The sequence below is a fragment of the Eucyclogobius newberryi genome, unplaced genomic scaffold (genome assembly GCF_026437365.1).
Source record: "Eucyclogobius newberryi isolate DKJ021-1_F unplaced genomic scaffold, fEucNew1.0.hap1 SCAF_11, whole genome shotgun sequence".
Classification (NCBI taxonomy): Eukaryota; Metazoa; Chordata; class Actinopteri; order Gobiiformes; family Gobiidae; genus Eucyclogobius; species Eucyclogobius newberryi.
The window spans coordinates 20,654,451-20,673,722 of NW_027315735.1; the positions used below are offsets into that span (position 1 = coordinate 20,654,451).

Consider the following 19,272-nt stretch of genomic DNA (forward strand, 5'->3'; position numbering starts at 1 on the left):
ACTGTAAAGCGACTTTGAGCATCAAGAAAAGAGCTATACCAGACTATGGCTAAATAAAGTATCACCTGTTGCTATGACTGTGATATAGTTTTACTCAGAGCTATACTGTATCATTTCCTTTTAGAATCGATGAAGTCCTCGGATTGTCTCTGTTTCAGCAATGAGTGGTGGAAGGGTTTTAGCTGTGTTGATCTGGGATGATGTGGGTTAGTCTGTGAAGCCTGGCGGTGGGAGGGGGTTATGTGAATGTCATCAATCAGCATTAGCCCTGCGCTCACATATTGACTGGTGTTTTAGAGCTGAATCTGTGACTCTGAAATGAAAGCCGGGCTGGTGTGCGGCGGTCTCGCTCGTGATTGGCACCTTATTGTGTCGGCCAGGGGAGCCTCTGATTGTGTTAGCTGTAAATATCATATCATATTTTTTCTTACACATTGTCATCCAGGTTGTTTAGTGATCATTATGAACGATATTTAACATATATAAACTTTTTTTGGGTGCTATGATTGTACAGTTACAATGTACTTTTACCCAGGCCTATTAAAAATATGTTTTTCTAGATTTATTGCCACCTTTAGAAATTTGATTTGATTTGATTTGATTTATTTGCCATGAAGTGCATGAGCATGTAGTACATAAACATAACAGAAACAAATTTAAAAAGCCAGGATAACACAAAAAAGCGCAAGCTCTTATTACCATTGTGGTCCTTGTATAATAAAGTAAAAAGGAAATGTAAAACATGTTAATAAAATACATACAAGTTTGATTCCTGGCTATTTAGACATTCAAATAAAAAAGTTTTGACTAGAAATTTTAAAGCTTTTCACCTGGAAAACATTTAAGTCTGTAGCCACGTTTTGACTGGTTCGCTCTGGAGTGGATTGGGACGCTTCAAAAGTGTCGTAAGTGAACCGTATTGGCCTGTTTAAGGGTTCCAACGAGGGCAACGAGTGGTCCTAGTTTCAGGACGATGCTGGTTCATTTTCAGCTCTTGAGCGCGACGATTTGATAAGAGAGAACGCAGACTCCGGTGGAAACAAAATGTCAGAAAGCAAATATAAATAAAGATATATAATTTCTCATGAAACATAAACTGCCATATTTCCAGTGACAGAGCTAGCACTCTTTAGCATCAGCTGTTTCTTGTTTATCGATGCATGGCATTCGCATCCAACAATATTATATTTCAAGTGCATAATGAGTCAAACTAAATCTAAACTAAATGCATTTCATGAAGAGACTTGAAAAAGCAGCCTTGAGGCGCAAAGAAGTTAAATTGGTGAAGAAAACGTTTATTGTTTACTCTAGTTTTAGCCACGTCTCATAGCGTCACAAACTTGGATTGACTAAATGGAATAAATGAGTATGAATTGCTGTGATTGGCTGTATAAATAAAACAATAAAAGTATAACTTAGGTACAATTCAGAGGAAAGTGTGGGTGATATCAAGTAGCAGAGCTCTGGAAAAGCAGATCACAATAAACAGAAGCGTTCCAAGAGTAAGTGGAAACGTGGCTTATACTTGATATAAGATAAGATATTCCTTTATTGTCCACACATGGGGAAATTTCATTGTTGCAACACAGGTAGATACAGAGGAAAAGGACAGATAACTTATAGGAATTATCAGAAGAACTCTTGTAAACAAAACTCTTATAAACAAAAACTCCTATAGACAAAACCTCTCATTTCCTAATAAGGAATGGAGGGGAAAAATAAATAAAGATAGAAATAAACATAAAAATAAAATAAAATAAAACTTGGACGCATGACATGTATCACCACACAAGCAAGTTGTTGGAATAAAATGAAAAATAAGGGAAGCTAAAAATGGCTACACTGCTTAATGAGATTTTTTTTTTTTTTAAAGAGAATATAACATTATTATTATTAACATTGTAACTCTTGCAGTGAATTATTACAGGGTTTATAAGCCTCTGGAACATGGCGAAACTGCCTTCATATGCCTGTGCTTTTGTCCTTCACAGTTAGGTGTATCTCGCCTCGACATGTCTTGCAGCTTTAATTGGGAACCTTACAATTACCGGATTAAGGCCTTACTGCTGTTCTTGTGTGTGTATTCACTCAAGTCAGACACACACAAATCAAGATTTTACATTTCTTGCTAAATGGCACCCAAGACTGGGCGGGAGGGCGGGAGAGAGTCACCTCTTCACCCACCCCAAGGTCAGTGAGCAAGACCAGATTTAATTGAAATTGTAAGTGCCAACCTGATAGTTTGAAATAATTAGCAATATCACGGACAGACAGGTGGAAGCCAGGGAAGAATCAAAATAAAAAGGACATTGGACAAGATAAAAATTGGAAAGGCTCGTGGCTAGTCATCAATTTGAGAGAATTGAATGTCACTGTGATTGACTGGACTTGAATTTAGATGTCACACGCGAAACTCAAGCAAGTGACGCAAACTAGAACGATCAGAGGGAAACTTTGGAGCGAGGTGCATCGGGCCCAATGCAAAACAGGACTCTGAATAAATAGTGTGTCAAATCAAGTGTTCTGAATGAAGGAAGATTCTTTTGTGACTCATAGAAGGTCATACGTTTGGAGGGTCTACTTCGAGAAAGAGTTTAGTTATACAAGATATCAACAATATGTAAAAGAAACATATAAAAATAAAAGTTTTGCGTGTCCTTCAAATTGTGAACTTTTTTAATATATGAAATTATGGACTGAAAATGTGTTCATTACTCATTTTGGTGTGGCACAAATAGTTACATGCTCTATATAAACTCAACGGCACAACTCAGGTGCATTTGGACAAGACACTGCCTCAAGACAGTAAGTTTTAGAAGTCAAGTTTATATTCATCTGTTTGAATTTAAAAAAAAAAAAAAAAAATGTTAATCAAACAGACTATTAAGCACTAACAAATCCTATTTTTATTAGTTGTATAAGATGTAGACTCATGTGCTCCCCGTGTGTACAGTTAGTGTAACGTTATTTGAATCAGCACAACCTTGGAAGAGCAGGTATATTAAAAGAATAAAATAAGACGGGAACTGATTAATAAAAAGTAATTGTATTTCTGTTGAAAGTATGTGGCATGTGGAACAACCTGACATTTTGATTGTTCTTTTTTTGTTGTTGCTTTTTCTGCAAAATGCAACTGCTCAGTGTTTGCTGCTGATACACTGCTGTTCTTTAAATGATTGTGTGTTGTAAGTTTAACATTATAAGTAATCTACAGGATTCTGTGGGGTTTTGTATACATCTTTGTCAAGCTGTAAATGACCCATTCAATTACTACTCCTACTACTATAACTAATAAAGTAATTACCAATTACCATGAGTGATAAATCAAAAGTATTTACTTTTATGTAATCTCTTAAAATGTTAAATGCTTTTATGCATATTTTTTACATTACTGCAAATATTGAATCATATCATAATTTAATTAACAGGATTTTGTTCAAAAGAGCCAAAGGTAAAATTCCTAGGTGTACAGAAAAATAGGAACCAATAAATAATAAGGTTTTGGCACAATGTTTAGTTTCAAAATGAACAAAGCGAGCACCCCATGACACACCGACACCCTAAGGCGCCGACACCCCACCACAAAAATCAAAAGCGGAGTGTTAAAATCTCATAGCAAGTGCTCTGGGCTAAACACTATAAAAGACATCCAGGTCAATGGGTTGCAGTTGTCTCCTGAGCAAACCAGTTGTGTGGCTATTTTCAACGTTTCCTCGGCGGAGCTGGAGCCACTGGAGCATTCTCTCTGTCATCAGGGGCACAACACAATCAGAGAACCTACTTTCCGCTTTTGCCCTTTCATTTGATTTCTTTGCTATTTTTATGGTGACACCACTTCCAAAACTAAATGAGAATTCTGTGGAAGAAACTCACTTGAGCAAATTTAGACAAACTTTTAATTGAAAGTGCTTTTTTTGTGTTCAGATATGACCATTCAAAAATACTTTTACAGAGTAGTAACAAAAGGTCACACTCCAACGGTTTATTATGCACTTAAATGGCTGCACGAGATTAAGAGAAAAAGGCTGGGTTAACAGTTAAATAGGACAAAGTAGAAATAAAAAAAATGGCTTTTTTTGTGCATTGATTTAAATTGTTAGGGTTTTAATTCTTTATTTTAATTCTTCAGTGAACATTGTTCATTTGAAGCAGAAATGGACACAAATGTGTTGTTTTTTATCAATTTAATCAGATGCAACCAAAAAACAGAAATAACCCAATTTGCCCAATTAACATAGCATGTGTTCTTAAAGAAAGTTTGATTTAGTGACAACAATCAAGAGTATAAGAGTCTTAACTTTAAATGTATGTATTGTAATAGAAGAAAAGAATCCAACTTTTCCTCGTGTCTTATTTTTAACAAGGTGAAGAAGATAAATTAAATCTAATTCAAGCTTCACAATTAGACTATAGTGTTTTTTAATCAGGTTTGAGTGACAAAATTGTTTTACGACAGTCTTCACAACACAATGTTCAAATAATTGCTTAATTGTATAAAGTTCTGGGGACAGGTGAGTCCAGTGTATGAATATTCATCTCACTCTAACACACGGCTAATGTCCTGAACTGTAAGTGCACTCATTTGATTTCATCACGTACATGAATTGGATGTAATTGACTCCACTAGATAAGACAGTGAGAGTTTTTCTAGCTGTGAAAGGGAAATTGTTGTTATCTAAGATAAAAGGAATATCTTCCTCACATTAGCAGCAAAATTAAGCTTGAATATTTAGTTAAAATGTCCCTTCTTATAAACTTCTCGCAACTACTGAATAGATATTGTATGTTCTACTTGAAACAGCCCTTGACTTTCTTCCTGTTTACACATGTCTCTTTTCACTCTTTGACTTGACAATATCTGAACCCAGACGCTCCCAAATAAAGAGTGCTCTGACAGAAACATTAACACCAGCCACTGAGTAGTTGTGAGATTTTAGTGAGCGTGTATCTGTCGGCGCGGGCCTCAGGGAATAAAAGGCATATTTCTGAACCTTATACGACTGCTGTTTGGGCACAGGATTGTGACAGTCGACATCAAAACAGCCAAAAGTAACGCTGTGATTTATTGAATGCACTGGTTGTGTCTGCTTTCATGTTTACCAGCAATGCATTATATGACTTTGCCGAGGCTTTCAAGAACACGCCGACGCAGATGAATTAAACATGTTAAGCAGAAAAAAGTCCTTCTCTGAAAAGAGCCGAACCCTTTCTTTGATAACCCCCTTTTAGACATTCAGTGGACTTATCACAGCGTATAAATAGGACAGAATTCATTATTCAGGGAAAGGTTTCGGTGAAAAATTAATAGTTGTCCCCGGAGGAGGGTCGGTGGCGCTTTGGAAAAGGAAAACCTTTAAAGAGTACACGGACACGGGGGGGATCTGCAGCCCCTCATATTAAAGCCCTATGCTCTGGGCAAACACAATAATGACTGTGAGTAATACTGTACACAGACACTATTTAGTCCTGAGCTCAAAGCCAAATGTGCTGAATATAGAATGGAAGCAGAATGAACCATGGCGACTGATAGCCACATACAATGAGGTGAACAATGAAGTGCTTTTGACGATTGGATAATGCCCCATTTGGTCTTCTGAATGAACTATACATAGTAGACACAAGTATATCAAAATGTGGACTGATGAATTTTGAGGTAGTGGGCATAGTCATGATGGAGACGGTGTAGATTATTCACATGTTTTATCTTAGAACCGTGCCATGTACAAATGCATTAATTTACAAAAGAAAAGATGATCTGATTTAGCAGCGATAATGTATTGTAGTTTGTCTGCATTGTTGGTGTTTTATAATCAGACAAAAGGTAACAGAGTAATTAGAAAATAGCAGCTGGTGCATTAGCTGAGCATAGAGCTGGCTTTAGGTCAAGCACACAGAGCAAATACCTGTGAGGTCTGATACACAGAGGAGCTACAAATGCTTAAATTACTGAAGACATTGAGGCTAGATGTAAAAAAAAGAAATAAAAAGATGTCAGGCAGGACACAAAGAGCTCCTGTATATGTTGCTTATGAGGCAAGGCTGATGAGCACACATTACACACCGATAACAGACGAGTCATTGTAATATCATTGGGACTAAAGCATTTTATCTCTTTACGATCATTTATAGAAGCCATTGTAAATAAAAGAAGCCTCGTCATTAGCTAAATCAAATGTCTTCGCATCGCAAACGCAGCCTTTTATTGCCATCAACGCTTGTACGGAAAAACACAGCACAGAAATTGTCAGTCTTCCTCCGATACAGTTATAATTTTACACGGCTTCCAAATCGTCCCTGCTCTGAAATTGCGGCGTACTGCTGAGTGCTTTCCGCCCGCCGGTCCCCGAGTGAACGATGGCCTTCACTGTCTCTCTGTATCCTCTGTATCCTATCTGCCCGCCTGTGGAAGCAATAACCGTAATGTATGGCTAAGGGAAACCAGCGCTAATCATCAATGACTGCAAGATATATAGCATATGCAGTGGCACCTTGTTTATTAGCTTCCCTTCCTGCGCTGCATCCGTGCGCTCTATATGGACCAGCGGCGCATCTTCAATGTTAATTTGATTCATTCTTGTTTTCCATAATAATTGGGGGCAGCAGGTCAGCATGATGAATTTGCTTGTTACATGACACAGGAGGTCGCTCGCCGTTAGTGGTTGCAGTTTGTCTGCAGCACATCGAACAATTATAGACGTAACTGGGGTCTGATCATGTATTTATCTTTTTAAGGGAATATTGGGTAGTTTGCAATTTGTCAACATGTCTAATTATTTTAGGACCTGCTCATCCTTCTAATTTCAATTCTCGAAATTCTCTTTCAATTGCGTATATTTGGAAAGGAGAAGCTTAGTGTGTTAAAAGTGACATTTACATTTTTAGATCAAAGTCGTTGCCGCTGTAATCATGATTGTTTAGATAGTTCTTGCTGGAACAATCCAATCTTCCTGCAAATATCAAACAGCTTTTCCAGGTCCCACTTAATCATTTCTTTTTTTCAATCGTTCCAAAATATGTTCCCTTCTTTTCCATATTGCCATCTCCCAGACTGCATATTATATGGAAATCTGTAAATTTGCAATGCATTTTAAATAGATTGAATTTTTTGTAATCTTCTTCATATGCATGGAGAAGTTGCATATTTGCTGTGTATTCATGTTTTATTTTAAATATATATATATATATATATATATATATATATATATATATATATATATATATATATATATATATATATATATATATATATATAGTGAAGCAGTATCTTTACAACTTGATCTATTGAGTGAAACGTTTGTCAACACAGAGACTTATAGTGTGAGGCCGGAATGAGTCATCAATAATAAACAGTAATGCAAGTGGCATGTAGGATTGCATTACTTTAGTTCTAATCTTTTTATTTGATATTTGTATTACAAGTGCAATGCTAAATAAAAGCTACACAAACACAAACACCCTGAATACCCAATTTTGCCAAATAAATAGAAAACAATAGCATGTACTGTATTGTCAATCATTGTCATCAGTCAGCCAGGCAAATACAAATACCATCAAAATAAGTCTGCTTGAATATGAGATTTGGTGAGATAGGAAATGTGTCACTTTAGTATTATTTTAGAGAATAACCTACTGATTAATGTCGGTGGCAGTTCTAATAACATTTAGATCAATTATTTGCTGCTTTATGAAGGTAATGGACACAGATAATAAACAAAGTCTGTCAACCCTCTGTAAGGAACTGTAAATGGTCAAAAGGAATGAATTAATTAATTAACAAATATTTTCTATTTAAATAGTAAGTTATTAATACATATTCCACACAGCACCTATATAAAATGACCTTTCTGATCAGCCAACCATGCAAGATTTTTCAGTGGCTTAAACAGACAAATGTGTTTTTCCAATTCTTTAGAGTTTGATTATTCTTTTAAGAAAAATGCAACCAAAAAAACATATTTTCTTTATTTTTTCCATTTTGCAGAACATTATCATAATTAGGAAGAACGTTATGTCCAATAAGAAAAATATCTTTATTAAACTGTTAAATGTTTAAAAAGAATAGTAAATTATATTTCTAAATGATTTTGAGTAAGTCTGTTGTCAATGTGATGGTTTGATATGTTGGTATTAGTTTGTAGTGTTTTGTTTTTACTTTGTTCTAGAAATGTGGTTTTCATTCTGTCAAATATTTATTTTATTTAGACTGACATACATTTGAACAAGGGAGAAAAAGAGCAAGCAAGAGTCTGCAAACTGGCATTAGAACCCATAGTCGCTGTGTATAAGTACATACTGCTCTTAAGGGTTACCTCATTTTATTTTGTAATTGTACAACCCTTTTTATGACATTCTGAAAACAAAAGACAGCCGAATGCTGGAGCACTCATTGTCCGATCTTGTGGGCGCTTCTTTAAAATGCATATGCTTGTTTTTTTGCGCCCGCACTCCCCCATCAAAGGCTTGTTTCGTTCTCTCTGTGTGTCATTGTGGTGATGATGGCTGATTGCAGATTGTCACTGTGTTTGCACCTCTTCGGCCCACGCTGCGTATTTGGCCGGCTCTGATTGTGTTGATGGTGACACCAGCGTCTTGTCCTCAGCTGGGGACGCCCAATAAGAGGCGGCACATAATGAAAACGGTGTAATCAACCAATGTCATGCACTGCAGAAGTCAAGTGTCACCACAGAAATCACTTTTGGAGCTGCATTGATGGAAACAGCACTGGTGTGGTCTGTTGATGTTTGGGGTTCAGAACATCAGCTTCATCCTAAACATATTTTACTTTTGAGTAAGACCCAGCCAAACACATTCTGTTTTTTACCCTTCGCATGCAGTCCAAACTATTCACAGGTGGATCGGTGCAGTGGCTGCAGTGATGCGGCGCTGCATCGGACTGTTGTGGTGAAGGAGCTGAGTCAAAAGGCAAAGCTCTCTATTTACCGGTCGGTCTACGTTCCTACCCTCACCTATGGTCATGAGCTTTGGGTAGTGACCGAAAGAACAAGATCGCGGATACAAGCGGTCGAAATGAGTTTCCTCCGCCGTGTGGCTGGGCGCTCCCTTAGAGATAAGGTGAGGAGCTCAGTCACACGGGGGGAGCTCGGAGTAGAGCCGCTGCTCCTCCACGTCGAGAGGAGCCAGCTGAGGTGGCTCGGGCATCAGCCCCGGATGCCTCCTGGGCGCCTCCCTGGGGAGGTGTTTCAGGCATGTCCCACCGGGAAGAGGCCCCGGGGAAGACCCAGGACACGCTGGAGAGACTATGTCTCTTGGCTGGCCTGGGAACGCCTTAGTTGAGTTTGGTGAAGTGTCTGGGGAGGGGGAAGTCTGGGAGTTCCTGCTGCCCCCGTGACCCGGCCCCGGATAAGCGGAAGAAGATGGATGGATGATGTCCAAACTTTCCTGGAGGTGGTGTTGCATGAGAATCTCAAGTTTTCGAGGAACAAAGGTGACTGCAGCTAGAAAAGACATTTACATTAATTTACCTCTACATTTTGTTTGTGTTCCTCATGAAAGGAATTGCCACTTCAACCCTGCAACATGCTTTTAATCAATGGCAACAAAAAGGTGTAGCTCGTACTTGGCACCACAGCTGTTGGAGGTATCCTTTCTTTTCTTTGTGCACTTTGTCCCCTCTCCTTGCTTTCTTATTATTTGTTTTGGTGTTCTAATCTCAGCCTAGTCAATAATATTCTTTGTTGTCTGAAATTGTGTGTCGAGAACAAAAAGGGCCTCCTCCTCGCGCGAGAGTACCTGTCTGTGACTTTTCACTCTCTCTCTCTGACTCCAAGATAAAGTAATCATTAGATGTTGTTTTCTGCCCACAATTACTTTCAGTTACAATGGGTCAAGCGTTGGAGAAAAAAAAGCAAAAGCGGTCGGCGTAGGAGACAAGGGTAGATGGATTACAGGCCGAGAACACTACGTGTCCCACAAGTGCTGATAAATACGTATGTGGCTGAGAGACTCACCATTTGTCAGGAACCATCTGAGTGAATGCATCAGAAGTAATTAGTCTTGAGTATATATGTGGACAACCTTGCTCCTGCTCTTATCTTTGTCACATTACTTTTCAGTAAAAAAGGCCATTTGTTATATGGTCGCTATTCATAAAAGAAAAGCAATAGATTTCCTGACTGACACATTCCCTGAGGTATATGTTTTATTATTTAAATCTCTTGAACACAAAAGGTTAACAGAACTCAAACTTCAATACATTTAAATAACATGGAGAATGAGTGCTAGTTATAAAAGCCTCTTTACCAAACAATGGCCCGATGTCAATTTCTAGCTTATCTTTATGTTTCCTGAGTCTGTATACAGTATAAATAATAATAAAATGAATGTGAACGGACTATAATGTCTTTGAAAACCCAAGGGACCTTGTCTTGTGTGATTGTGTCTTTGAGTTTTTAAAAAGATGTGGTTTTTTGAATGTTTCCTCAAAGAGGGTCACACAAGTTTCAAGGCATCAATGAAGTATAATAAAACTACAGGAATATTTGTCATGGTAACAAGTAACTTCATTTCCAGCAGCCATGTTATTTTACCTCTATCTTCCCTCAACTGTAGACGCACTGTTTGTGAACCCCCTGCGCCGCGTCTGAGCTTCTGCAGTTATGCTAATGTTGCTAACGGCTGCACGGAGCTAATTAAAACAAAAGCAGAAATTCACTCTTACATTATTTTATAATATGGAAATGTAAAAATAACGTCCGGGTCAATTAATTATCCTAAATGAACCTGCATTTTGGCTGATGTGAGCACTTTTCTTCTTTTTATTACGTGATTGAGCTGTAATTGTAATATACTGGTAATTATTTTGTTCTGGATTGACAACAGGAACACAGAAACTCAGAGAAAACTCAGAAAAAGTGCAGTATCTGCAGGCTGAATATACATTTTCTCTGTCAAGCCATTGTGAACAGTAGGAATATTTAATTTCATAATTAGTTTTCTGCATTTATAGGAACTGTCACTTTTCCTTCAATCATAAGATGGCTGCTGCAATTACCATGGCAATGGAATTTCCTGACGCAAACCACATCTTTTATCAAAGTGTGGAAGCAGCACAAAAGATATCTAGTTTTGGATTTGTATCTACGTTACAGTTGGAGGGCAAGAAGGGTCTGAATAATAAAAATAACAGCGTATAAAAGTTTGAACAGTAGTAGCATTTCACATAGTAGCAGTGACTTATGTTGACCTCTGCCTCCTGTGTAGCTCGCTGACTTTCTCCTGCCCTAGAGCATTATTTACTTCTCTCCAGGTAACCTTGTGAGCAATGACAATGACAGCTCTTTTAGCTGTCTCCAGAGATTATACTGTAACCCTGATAAAAGTAAAGAAATCCAAATAACAGCCCGCTCTGACACAGAGTAAAAAGTTCATTTTCTCTCCCTGCAGCAGAGCCAGACTTATCCCAGATAAGTCACACTTCTTGCCTATTCCTAATTCAGCTCTACTGCTTTTCATGATTATAATGTATGCCTTTACGTTTCCTCACTGGAGTTTGGCCTGAATTTACATAGCCTTGCATGGGCACGCACATCAAACTTTTGAATCAGTCAGATCGTCTTATACATCTTGAAAGCAAAAAAGATGATGAAATACTTCCAGGCGGGAGGAGTCTATTTTGGGATTCAGGGAAAGTGAGGCATTAGTCTATCCTTCAAATAATGATTGCCCGAGATGTGATGAAAGTAATGGCATCTTGCTTTTCCATCCGACATCAAGCAGTGTTAATAGTGCTATTATTATTAATGGCCATCCATTTGCTTATCCAGATTGTGGGTTTGGAGGGTATAGCACTCGCTGCACTGATAAGGTCTTGGTAATTACAAACCCAATTATTTCAACTGATATTCTATTTGTTTGCAAGTGTTTTCTGTGGATTCTTGGGATCTTCTGGACTTGCTTCAGTCGAAATGAGAGACACTGATTTCCACACCCCTCTCCAGTCTTTGCACCATATCCTTTTTAATTACGTGGGTGCAGGGAACATGGTGGTGATGTCAGAAAACTGCATCAAGACTTTTGACTTTCTGTATTCTTTTTTGGCAGTGCCTTCTGTTTTGTTGCCTTTGTTTTGTCTTTGCTGCCTAGTTATTACTTGCATTATTTGTGGACTTTTGCTCTTTTCCAAAAGTTATGACAAGTAAAAACTTGTGTGGTTCTTAAGCTTCTTAGAAGAAACAGTGAGCAGCAACAGTGTTCGATAATGTGTCAAAGTCTATAAAATTTTACAGCGGGACATAAATATTCAAAACTGTAGAAAATACCCTAAAGTGAGAAACAAGGTAGATAAGTTCAATGTTTGAAGCATTTTCAAAGTTTTTGTGCAAAGACGTTAGGCTTGTACCGTTTCACTTCAGAATAAAACAAACAAAGCTAAAGACAAAACCGGTGCTGTGATCAACTACAAACATGGCTGCTTAGCACAGGGATATGGACAAATTGCTTTGAAAGGTTTTACCGTAATACACTGTTATTTGAGACTCATTTTTTAATGGGGACAACAGGCAGTTGGAAAGACTTTGTTTGAATCCGTGGTTTACACTAAATAGTTGTGGCTTCACTGGGACTGACTGGTGCAAGTATGATTTGGATGACATAGTGTCAGATCAGCTGGTGCTTTATTCTCACAGCCAGAAGGTCCTGGATCGGATTGGAGCCTCTCTGAATGGAGTTTGCATGTTCTCCCTGTCTAGGACCTCTGGGTGCTCCGCTTTCAACGTAAATAATGTACAATTGCAAATAAATACATGAATTATGGTCACACAACTCCACCCCCCACTTCCTAATATAAGATAACAAGCCTGCACCTGACCTTTTAAGCAGGCTAATATGGCTCTAAAGGAAACAACATGATGGCAGTAGTTTGATGCATAGATTTGCAAGTAAAGATCCGGAAAGGGTGCACCAATTAACCCTGCTGGATGAGTCACGGCTGGGTCCACCATCTTGATGGTTGCTGGAGGAATTTAACGTCCTAGATGCATACAATTATCCTTTTAATTAGCAATAATGAGCATGTGCACGCTGGAATAGTAGCTTGGATTGAGATATGTGTGCAAACCTTAATGTGAAGCTCATCAAGATGTAACTAGCTTTGTCAGTGAATATCATCTTTAATATATCGACTGTCACATCTTCAGCATCAGTGGTAAATAATGCTAATCAGGCACATAATGTGCATCACTCTTTTGTGAGGCAGCTTTTGAAACTTAGAGGCCCCTAAACATAATAGAATTAGATTTGCAAGAAGCAATAACTAAACAACTTTTACTGTGATGTTTTTACATTTTTCTTTATTTTGTATGAATTATGCATTACCAGTATTATTAATCATTATGATATCACCTTGTTGAAATACATTTGTGTACAGTAATCACACTGTTAACATGCAGCAGTTTGGGTTAGGACTGAAAACATTACAGCTTATTATTCCTGCTGTACACCCCTCATTAATGCAAACAAGACATTCTGTCACATCTAATCTGCATTTGGAGTGGAGACACCGCAGCACCGGTTGATCATTATTTTAAAAATGTAGTCAAGGAAACTAGAAATTGTTACTAATTGCCATCAACAAGTGAGCACATATTTATTTATTTGGGTATTTGATTGTTTACACAGTGTTGTCCCTTTATGTTTTTATTTTTTATTCTATTTTTTATCTTAGGACATCAAAGACAGTGGTGTATAAGACCCACGCAGCGATAACTGCTCACCCCATGGCCAAATTAGAGTCAACAATTCACCTTATCATGGCTTTAGCAAGGAAGAGCAATACATTTAATTTCTGAAAATGAGTCATGAGAAACTACAAACTACAGTTCAAGTAGGGTATTTTGTAACTGCCAGTCACCCCCAGGGTCTTTGTTCCATTACATCTGTACCATTCTCATACTGTACTTCGGTTCGTGCAGCGCTGGGACAAGCTGTTCTGTTTGAGTGCAGAGATGTAAGGTCAAGTGAAGGTGGATGCAGAGGTGTTTGAAGTCTGCCTGGCCAAAGGATGTGTGGTTGTAGCAGAAGCGGATTGCTGAAGGGTACCTCTGGTGTCGACCTTGGATATGACCACAAGTTAGCAAGCTCACGTCCAAGCCATGAACTGTGCCACAGCGGGATTTGTACAGAAGAACACGGTTAATAGAATAACAGACCATGAAGCAAAAAGCCATAGAAGTGTTCTGGACTAGAAATCTGCAGTGTCGATTACTACCAGACCAAACATATAGACCCATAAAGGGCAATAGGGCAAATCAGATCATCGATATAGGTTGATAACTGACTGAATTAAATGGGGCAAAACAGAGCTAACCTGACAATAACTTTTTGAATAAATCCAAACTTTCAGAAACGTCAAAATAGGACAACACCACGTACCCTCAGTGATACCTACACCACATTTAAAAAAAAAAAAAAAAATGTCCTCCACGCCATTTGCCATTATCCATCTTTGACTGCCATTCAAATGCTCTTGATAGGAACTAACAAAGGGGATGTTTTGTGCCATTTGGGGGGATCTTAGGTGTCAGTGATGTGTGATTCCTCCAGAAAGCTCCGCGGGGTACGATTGTTTCCCCTGAATACAAAAAGACAGTGGTGCCATCACAAGCCACTATACCTCTAGCTCCTGCTGTCAGCGACATCACTCAGGGAGAGCTCGCACCTTCCCAAAAAACCCCGCTGCCGCATATCCAAACCATCCCACCAGAATAGAAAAATAGTCCGGTTTATTTTGTGGAGAGGCTGGAAGAGTAATAGTGAATACAAAACTTGGAGACACTTGACATGGAGTTGAAGTAGCTTGAGAAGACGCTCTCACCTTTGGCTGTATTGTTCGGTTAAAGTTGGAATGGAGGAAAGTGCCAACGATATTTACGTGTATAGGTTTGGACGCATGTTGAATAAAATGTCCATAGTAATAGTGTTAGCTCTTCAAAAACAAAATGCAGGAGGATCTACTTGCTGTGAAAAGACATCTAGAGCAGGAATGGCGCTTGAAGAGGCTTGGAGAGGGTCTATTGTGCTCAGAGAAAGAGAAAGCTGTTTTGCCACTAAACCGAAAATAGGATATATACACTTTTAGAGCACAACTGGGAAATACTAACAGAGAAAGAAAGAACGTGCCTGAATGACAGAAGGTTTGCAAAGACATGTCATATATGAAAACATTAAAGCTGTAATATCAGAAATATTTGACTTTTGCACACTGTTGTTTTGTCTGATAGTTTGTGGTGTTTAAAAAGAGATCATGTTTTTAGACAGTTTTAACATCTGTCTTGGATCAATGGATGAAAACAACCTGTCCCTGTTAAATAAACACATAATTAAATACATGTATATATTCATGTGCAATTCATGTGCAATCTATGTGCTGTCGTGACACATATTCATGTGCAATTACTGTCGTGATCACATGCAATGGTATTTATGTATTTATTTATTTATTTGTCTATGGGAGTTTTTATTTATTTATAGGAGATCTTCTACTGAAAGTGTTTTTCAGACTTCCTATAAGTGATCTGTTCTTCTGTATCTACCTCTGTATCTACCTGCGTTGCACCAATGAAATTTCCCCATGTGGGACAATAAAGGAATATCTTATCTTATCTTATAGAGTTAAGCATAATCATTTGACGTTTCATTGCTATCGTGTTTTATTTTCAAATGGCACGTTATATATGCGACAGTCCCTTTACGCTTCTCTTTGAATTTTTTTCCGATCAAAAATTGTATATCAAACACAAGCTGTAAATCTGCTCTCAAAAATGTGACAATAACTTGAAAAGATGATTGAGTCACCACACGACCCCAGCCCAGGCCCAGGTCTATTGTGTCCGCTCAGAGAAGGGGAGACTGCGTCCATTTTTGCCTTAATGAAGTTAGTGACCCTCTGAAAGGCGACACGTTTACCGCCCAGGGGATTTATGCACTCCTGCTCCAAGGCTCGGCTTCAATATGGAAGGAACAGATTTGACTGCACTTGGGCTTTCCAAATATATCCTCACGATTTATATCGAGCTGTACATTTTCTCACCCTTCTCATAATTAAAGTTGACGCTGTGCAATCTGCTCTAGTACCAAAAAAGTGCAAGACTGTTCTATGTAGAAACGGGGAAGCCAGACTGTTGAAGCCGTTAAAAGACTTGGACAGCATCTGTTATTAAAATCTAAGTCCAATAATGTGTAAATATAGAATGCCTTTAATATATATGATACCGTAGTAATAATATGTAAATTTGAGGGAATTGCATGTGTTCTGCAGAACTTCCATGATACTCCAGTAACAGTGTATTTAAAAAAGATGTTATTTTGGAATTTAAATCATTCCATTGCAACTTTTTTGAGTTTTTGTTTGTTACAAATGCATGTTAAATCTATCAAAATGAAAAAATAAAAGTAGTGTTCATAAAATTAAAAAAAGGACCCATATAATAAACAATGTTTTAGAAGCATATTGATGCAATAACATACAAAATCAGATTTAAGTTCACCTCAGAAATACTGCAACGTTTTACATTTTGTGTGTATTTGCATTTTACTGAATAATTTTCTGTCAATTTTGCTGTCAGCCAAACAATGGACACAAGAAGATTTCACAAATATTTTCGCAACAAAATTATACTGTCATCGTGTAGAAGTGATGCGTGTGAAAGAACTGGCTGTCCCAGCACTAGGGTCTAAAGATGGTTAATTATTTAGAGCATTCTTACTTATGCAAATATACTAAATAATTTCTACATGACAGCTTGAAGCAGGGGCCTAGAAGAGCAATGTGATGTTGAATGAAGAGCACTCTTTCTTTTGGGGGGGGGGCATGAAGGAGAAAGCTGCAGGCTCCTGGTTGCCTTGGTGAACACTGTTTTACATTCTAATTGTGTGTCTTGACAGGCTTTATTGGCTCAATGCTGAGGCCTCAGTCCAGACTCATTCCACACGTGATGTCAGTGAGCAGATAATGAGACAAGATAGTTTGAGTGTTTAGCATTGCCTAGCCGCCTCTTCCTTCGTTTTAGTTTTTTTTGTTTTTTCTGTGCTTGAAACTCCTCATTGGCATTCAAGGTTGCATGAAGTTATACCTGGATAAGACGTAATAGAATTTCAACTTCTGGACCAAATTTATTTTGAAAGATCTGCCGCGCCGACAGTGATCAAACTCAACAAAGCTTGTGAAGTCATTCATTAAATATTTAACGCCGTAAAGCTGGTCTGTGACGCAAACACAGACATTTTTTTTAAAATCCTAATTAAGCTATAGGGAATTCATTGCATATTGTAGGTAAACAGAAAGAGTCCTGGGAATAGCAATAGGAATGAAATGCTCCGCTGCTGTTTTCTCATTACAAGATGAAATAAAACATTTATCATTTTCATCGACTTTCATGCTGCTAAAAGGTTGACATTTGGTGGGTCAAACGCTGATAAGGCGACAATTTTCTTCTGCTTACATTAGGATTTATGAGTTCAGTGTGTTTTATCGCTTCTCTGTAAACAAAAAATACAGCTTTGAAGTGTGCTGTCGATGTTATGGCATGTTCAATTTGATCTGCCTTTGCTTTGGTTGATGCTGTTACAACTCACATACGTTTCACATATATTTGTAGCCCCTTCACAAAGCAACACAATCCATACTTTTCCACAAATTTAGATGGAAACTAAATTCCAATATGACATAAAATACTTTGCGTTTTTTTTTCCTTCTGAGTAACAAAGAAACATTCAACGTTCTAGTTTATGTATTTTTTATAGAATCGTTATTAATTTTTTAGACAAGATATAGTCAAATTATTCTGTTTAGTGTAAGTCAAAATTTAAAAAAATATATTGCTATATTTGTCAACTAAATGCATAATATATGTTTAGCATTATTTTAACTATGATGTAAATGTAACCGGTAAATAACAATTTTTTGGACATAGAGTCTGTTTCTTCTTCTTTGATCAGTAATGCTGTGTTCTTTTACGACTAGTTTTAATTAGCCACATTGCAAATGATGTCCCTGTCTTCAAAGTGTGGACATCATCGATCTCTAGACTCTTGAAAAAAACTGCCTCGTGGTATAATTTGTGCCTTGTCAAGATGATTTCTGTCTGGACTAACCAGGTTGTCTGTTTGTTTCCTCCTCCAGCCATCGAGGTGAACCTGCAGAAAGCACTGACCGAGGCCTCTGAGACCTGCACCCAGGAGTGTCTGATCCTGGGCCATTCCGACAGCTGCTGGATGCCCCCCGCTCTGGCCCACTTCCAGAGCCCTCTGAGTGGCTCCCCGGCCTCCACCCCCACCTCCACCGGCACCTCTGTACCCAACCCGCTGCACTCGTTCGGCTTCCAGAGCTGCCCTCGCGGAGCCACCAAAGCAAACCTGGTCAGCTTTGGGCTCATGGACTGTCGGCACACTCTGGGTCGATCCGTGCCCAAAAGAAACGATGATCTAGACAAAGGAACAAACCGGCCTCAGTTCTACAACACCTTGGACAGACACTGTAAGAAAGAGGAGCCCGTTAAGGTCATCCCGTTGGCTAGCTTCTCGTCTCTGGGGCAACAGACCGGAGGAGGAAGTGGATCGTTCTTACACGAGCACCAGCTGTGAAAAGAGAGAAATATTGCATCTCCAAATCCGTAGGCACCGTCCACAGTGACTTTACGATCTGAATGTTTAGAGGCAACGCTGAACCAGCTCCCTCCCAATAACCCCCAAAACACAATGAGTATCAATGAATGGAACACGTACACACAGTGGATGACACACCAAAGTAGTATATCTCACATTAACAAGAAACAAAAAAGAAAGTAAAAATGTTTATAATTTACACAGGTATTGTGCAGTCCTATATCATGAAATTAGATTGTGAGTTTCAGCCGTTCAGTGGTCATTGGTTTTCGGACCAGAGTTTGTCACATGATGTCGCTGTGGCGTGTCTTGTCTGCTGATTTACAAAAGCAGTTGCAGTCCGACTATTTTAGGACAGAATCCATATTTCAATTGCCTCCTTAATCCAGCTGCGATGTTTGTTGCCCTCTTCCCCGATGCTGTTCGCTCCATCCCATTCAATAATGTGGTTCTCTCTTTTACATTGATCTGGTCTGAAAAAAGAACTATCCAGATAAATGATCAGAATGACCAAATGAACCTTATTGGACAATTGTTGAATTGTTTTTACATTGACCGAAACCACTGATGCTGTATATGACCATTCATAATATAGTTTTTTGATGTTGGGCTGTATTTCCAACTCCTGCTTAATCTCCAAGTGTGTATTTCCAT

The 19,272-nt window shown here is 38.4% G+C and overlaps 1 protein-coding gene across 1 annotated transcript in view; it reads left to right on the top strand.

Annotated features, from left to right (window-relative positions):
• pcdh11 (protocadherin 11) overlaps positions 1-18,600 on the top strand; it is a 156,105-nt gene extending 137,505 nt beyond the window's left edge. Inside the window, exon 7 of the mRNA XM_072437729.1 lies at positions 18,137-18,600. Within this exon, the coding sequence (XP_072293830.1) occupies positions 18,137-18,597 (461 nt within the window). The 3' untranslated portion in view covers positions 18,598-18,600. The remainder of the gene's footprint in view (positions 1-18,136) is intronic.
• The last annotated feature ends 672 nt before the right edge of the window (positions 18,601-19,272 follow it).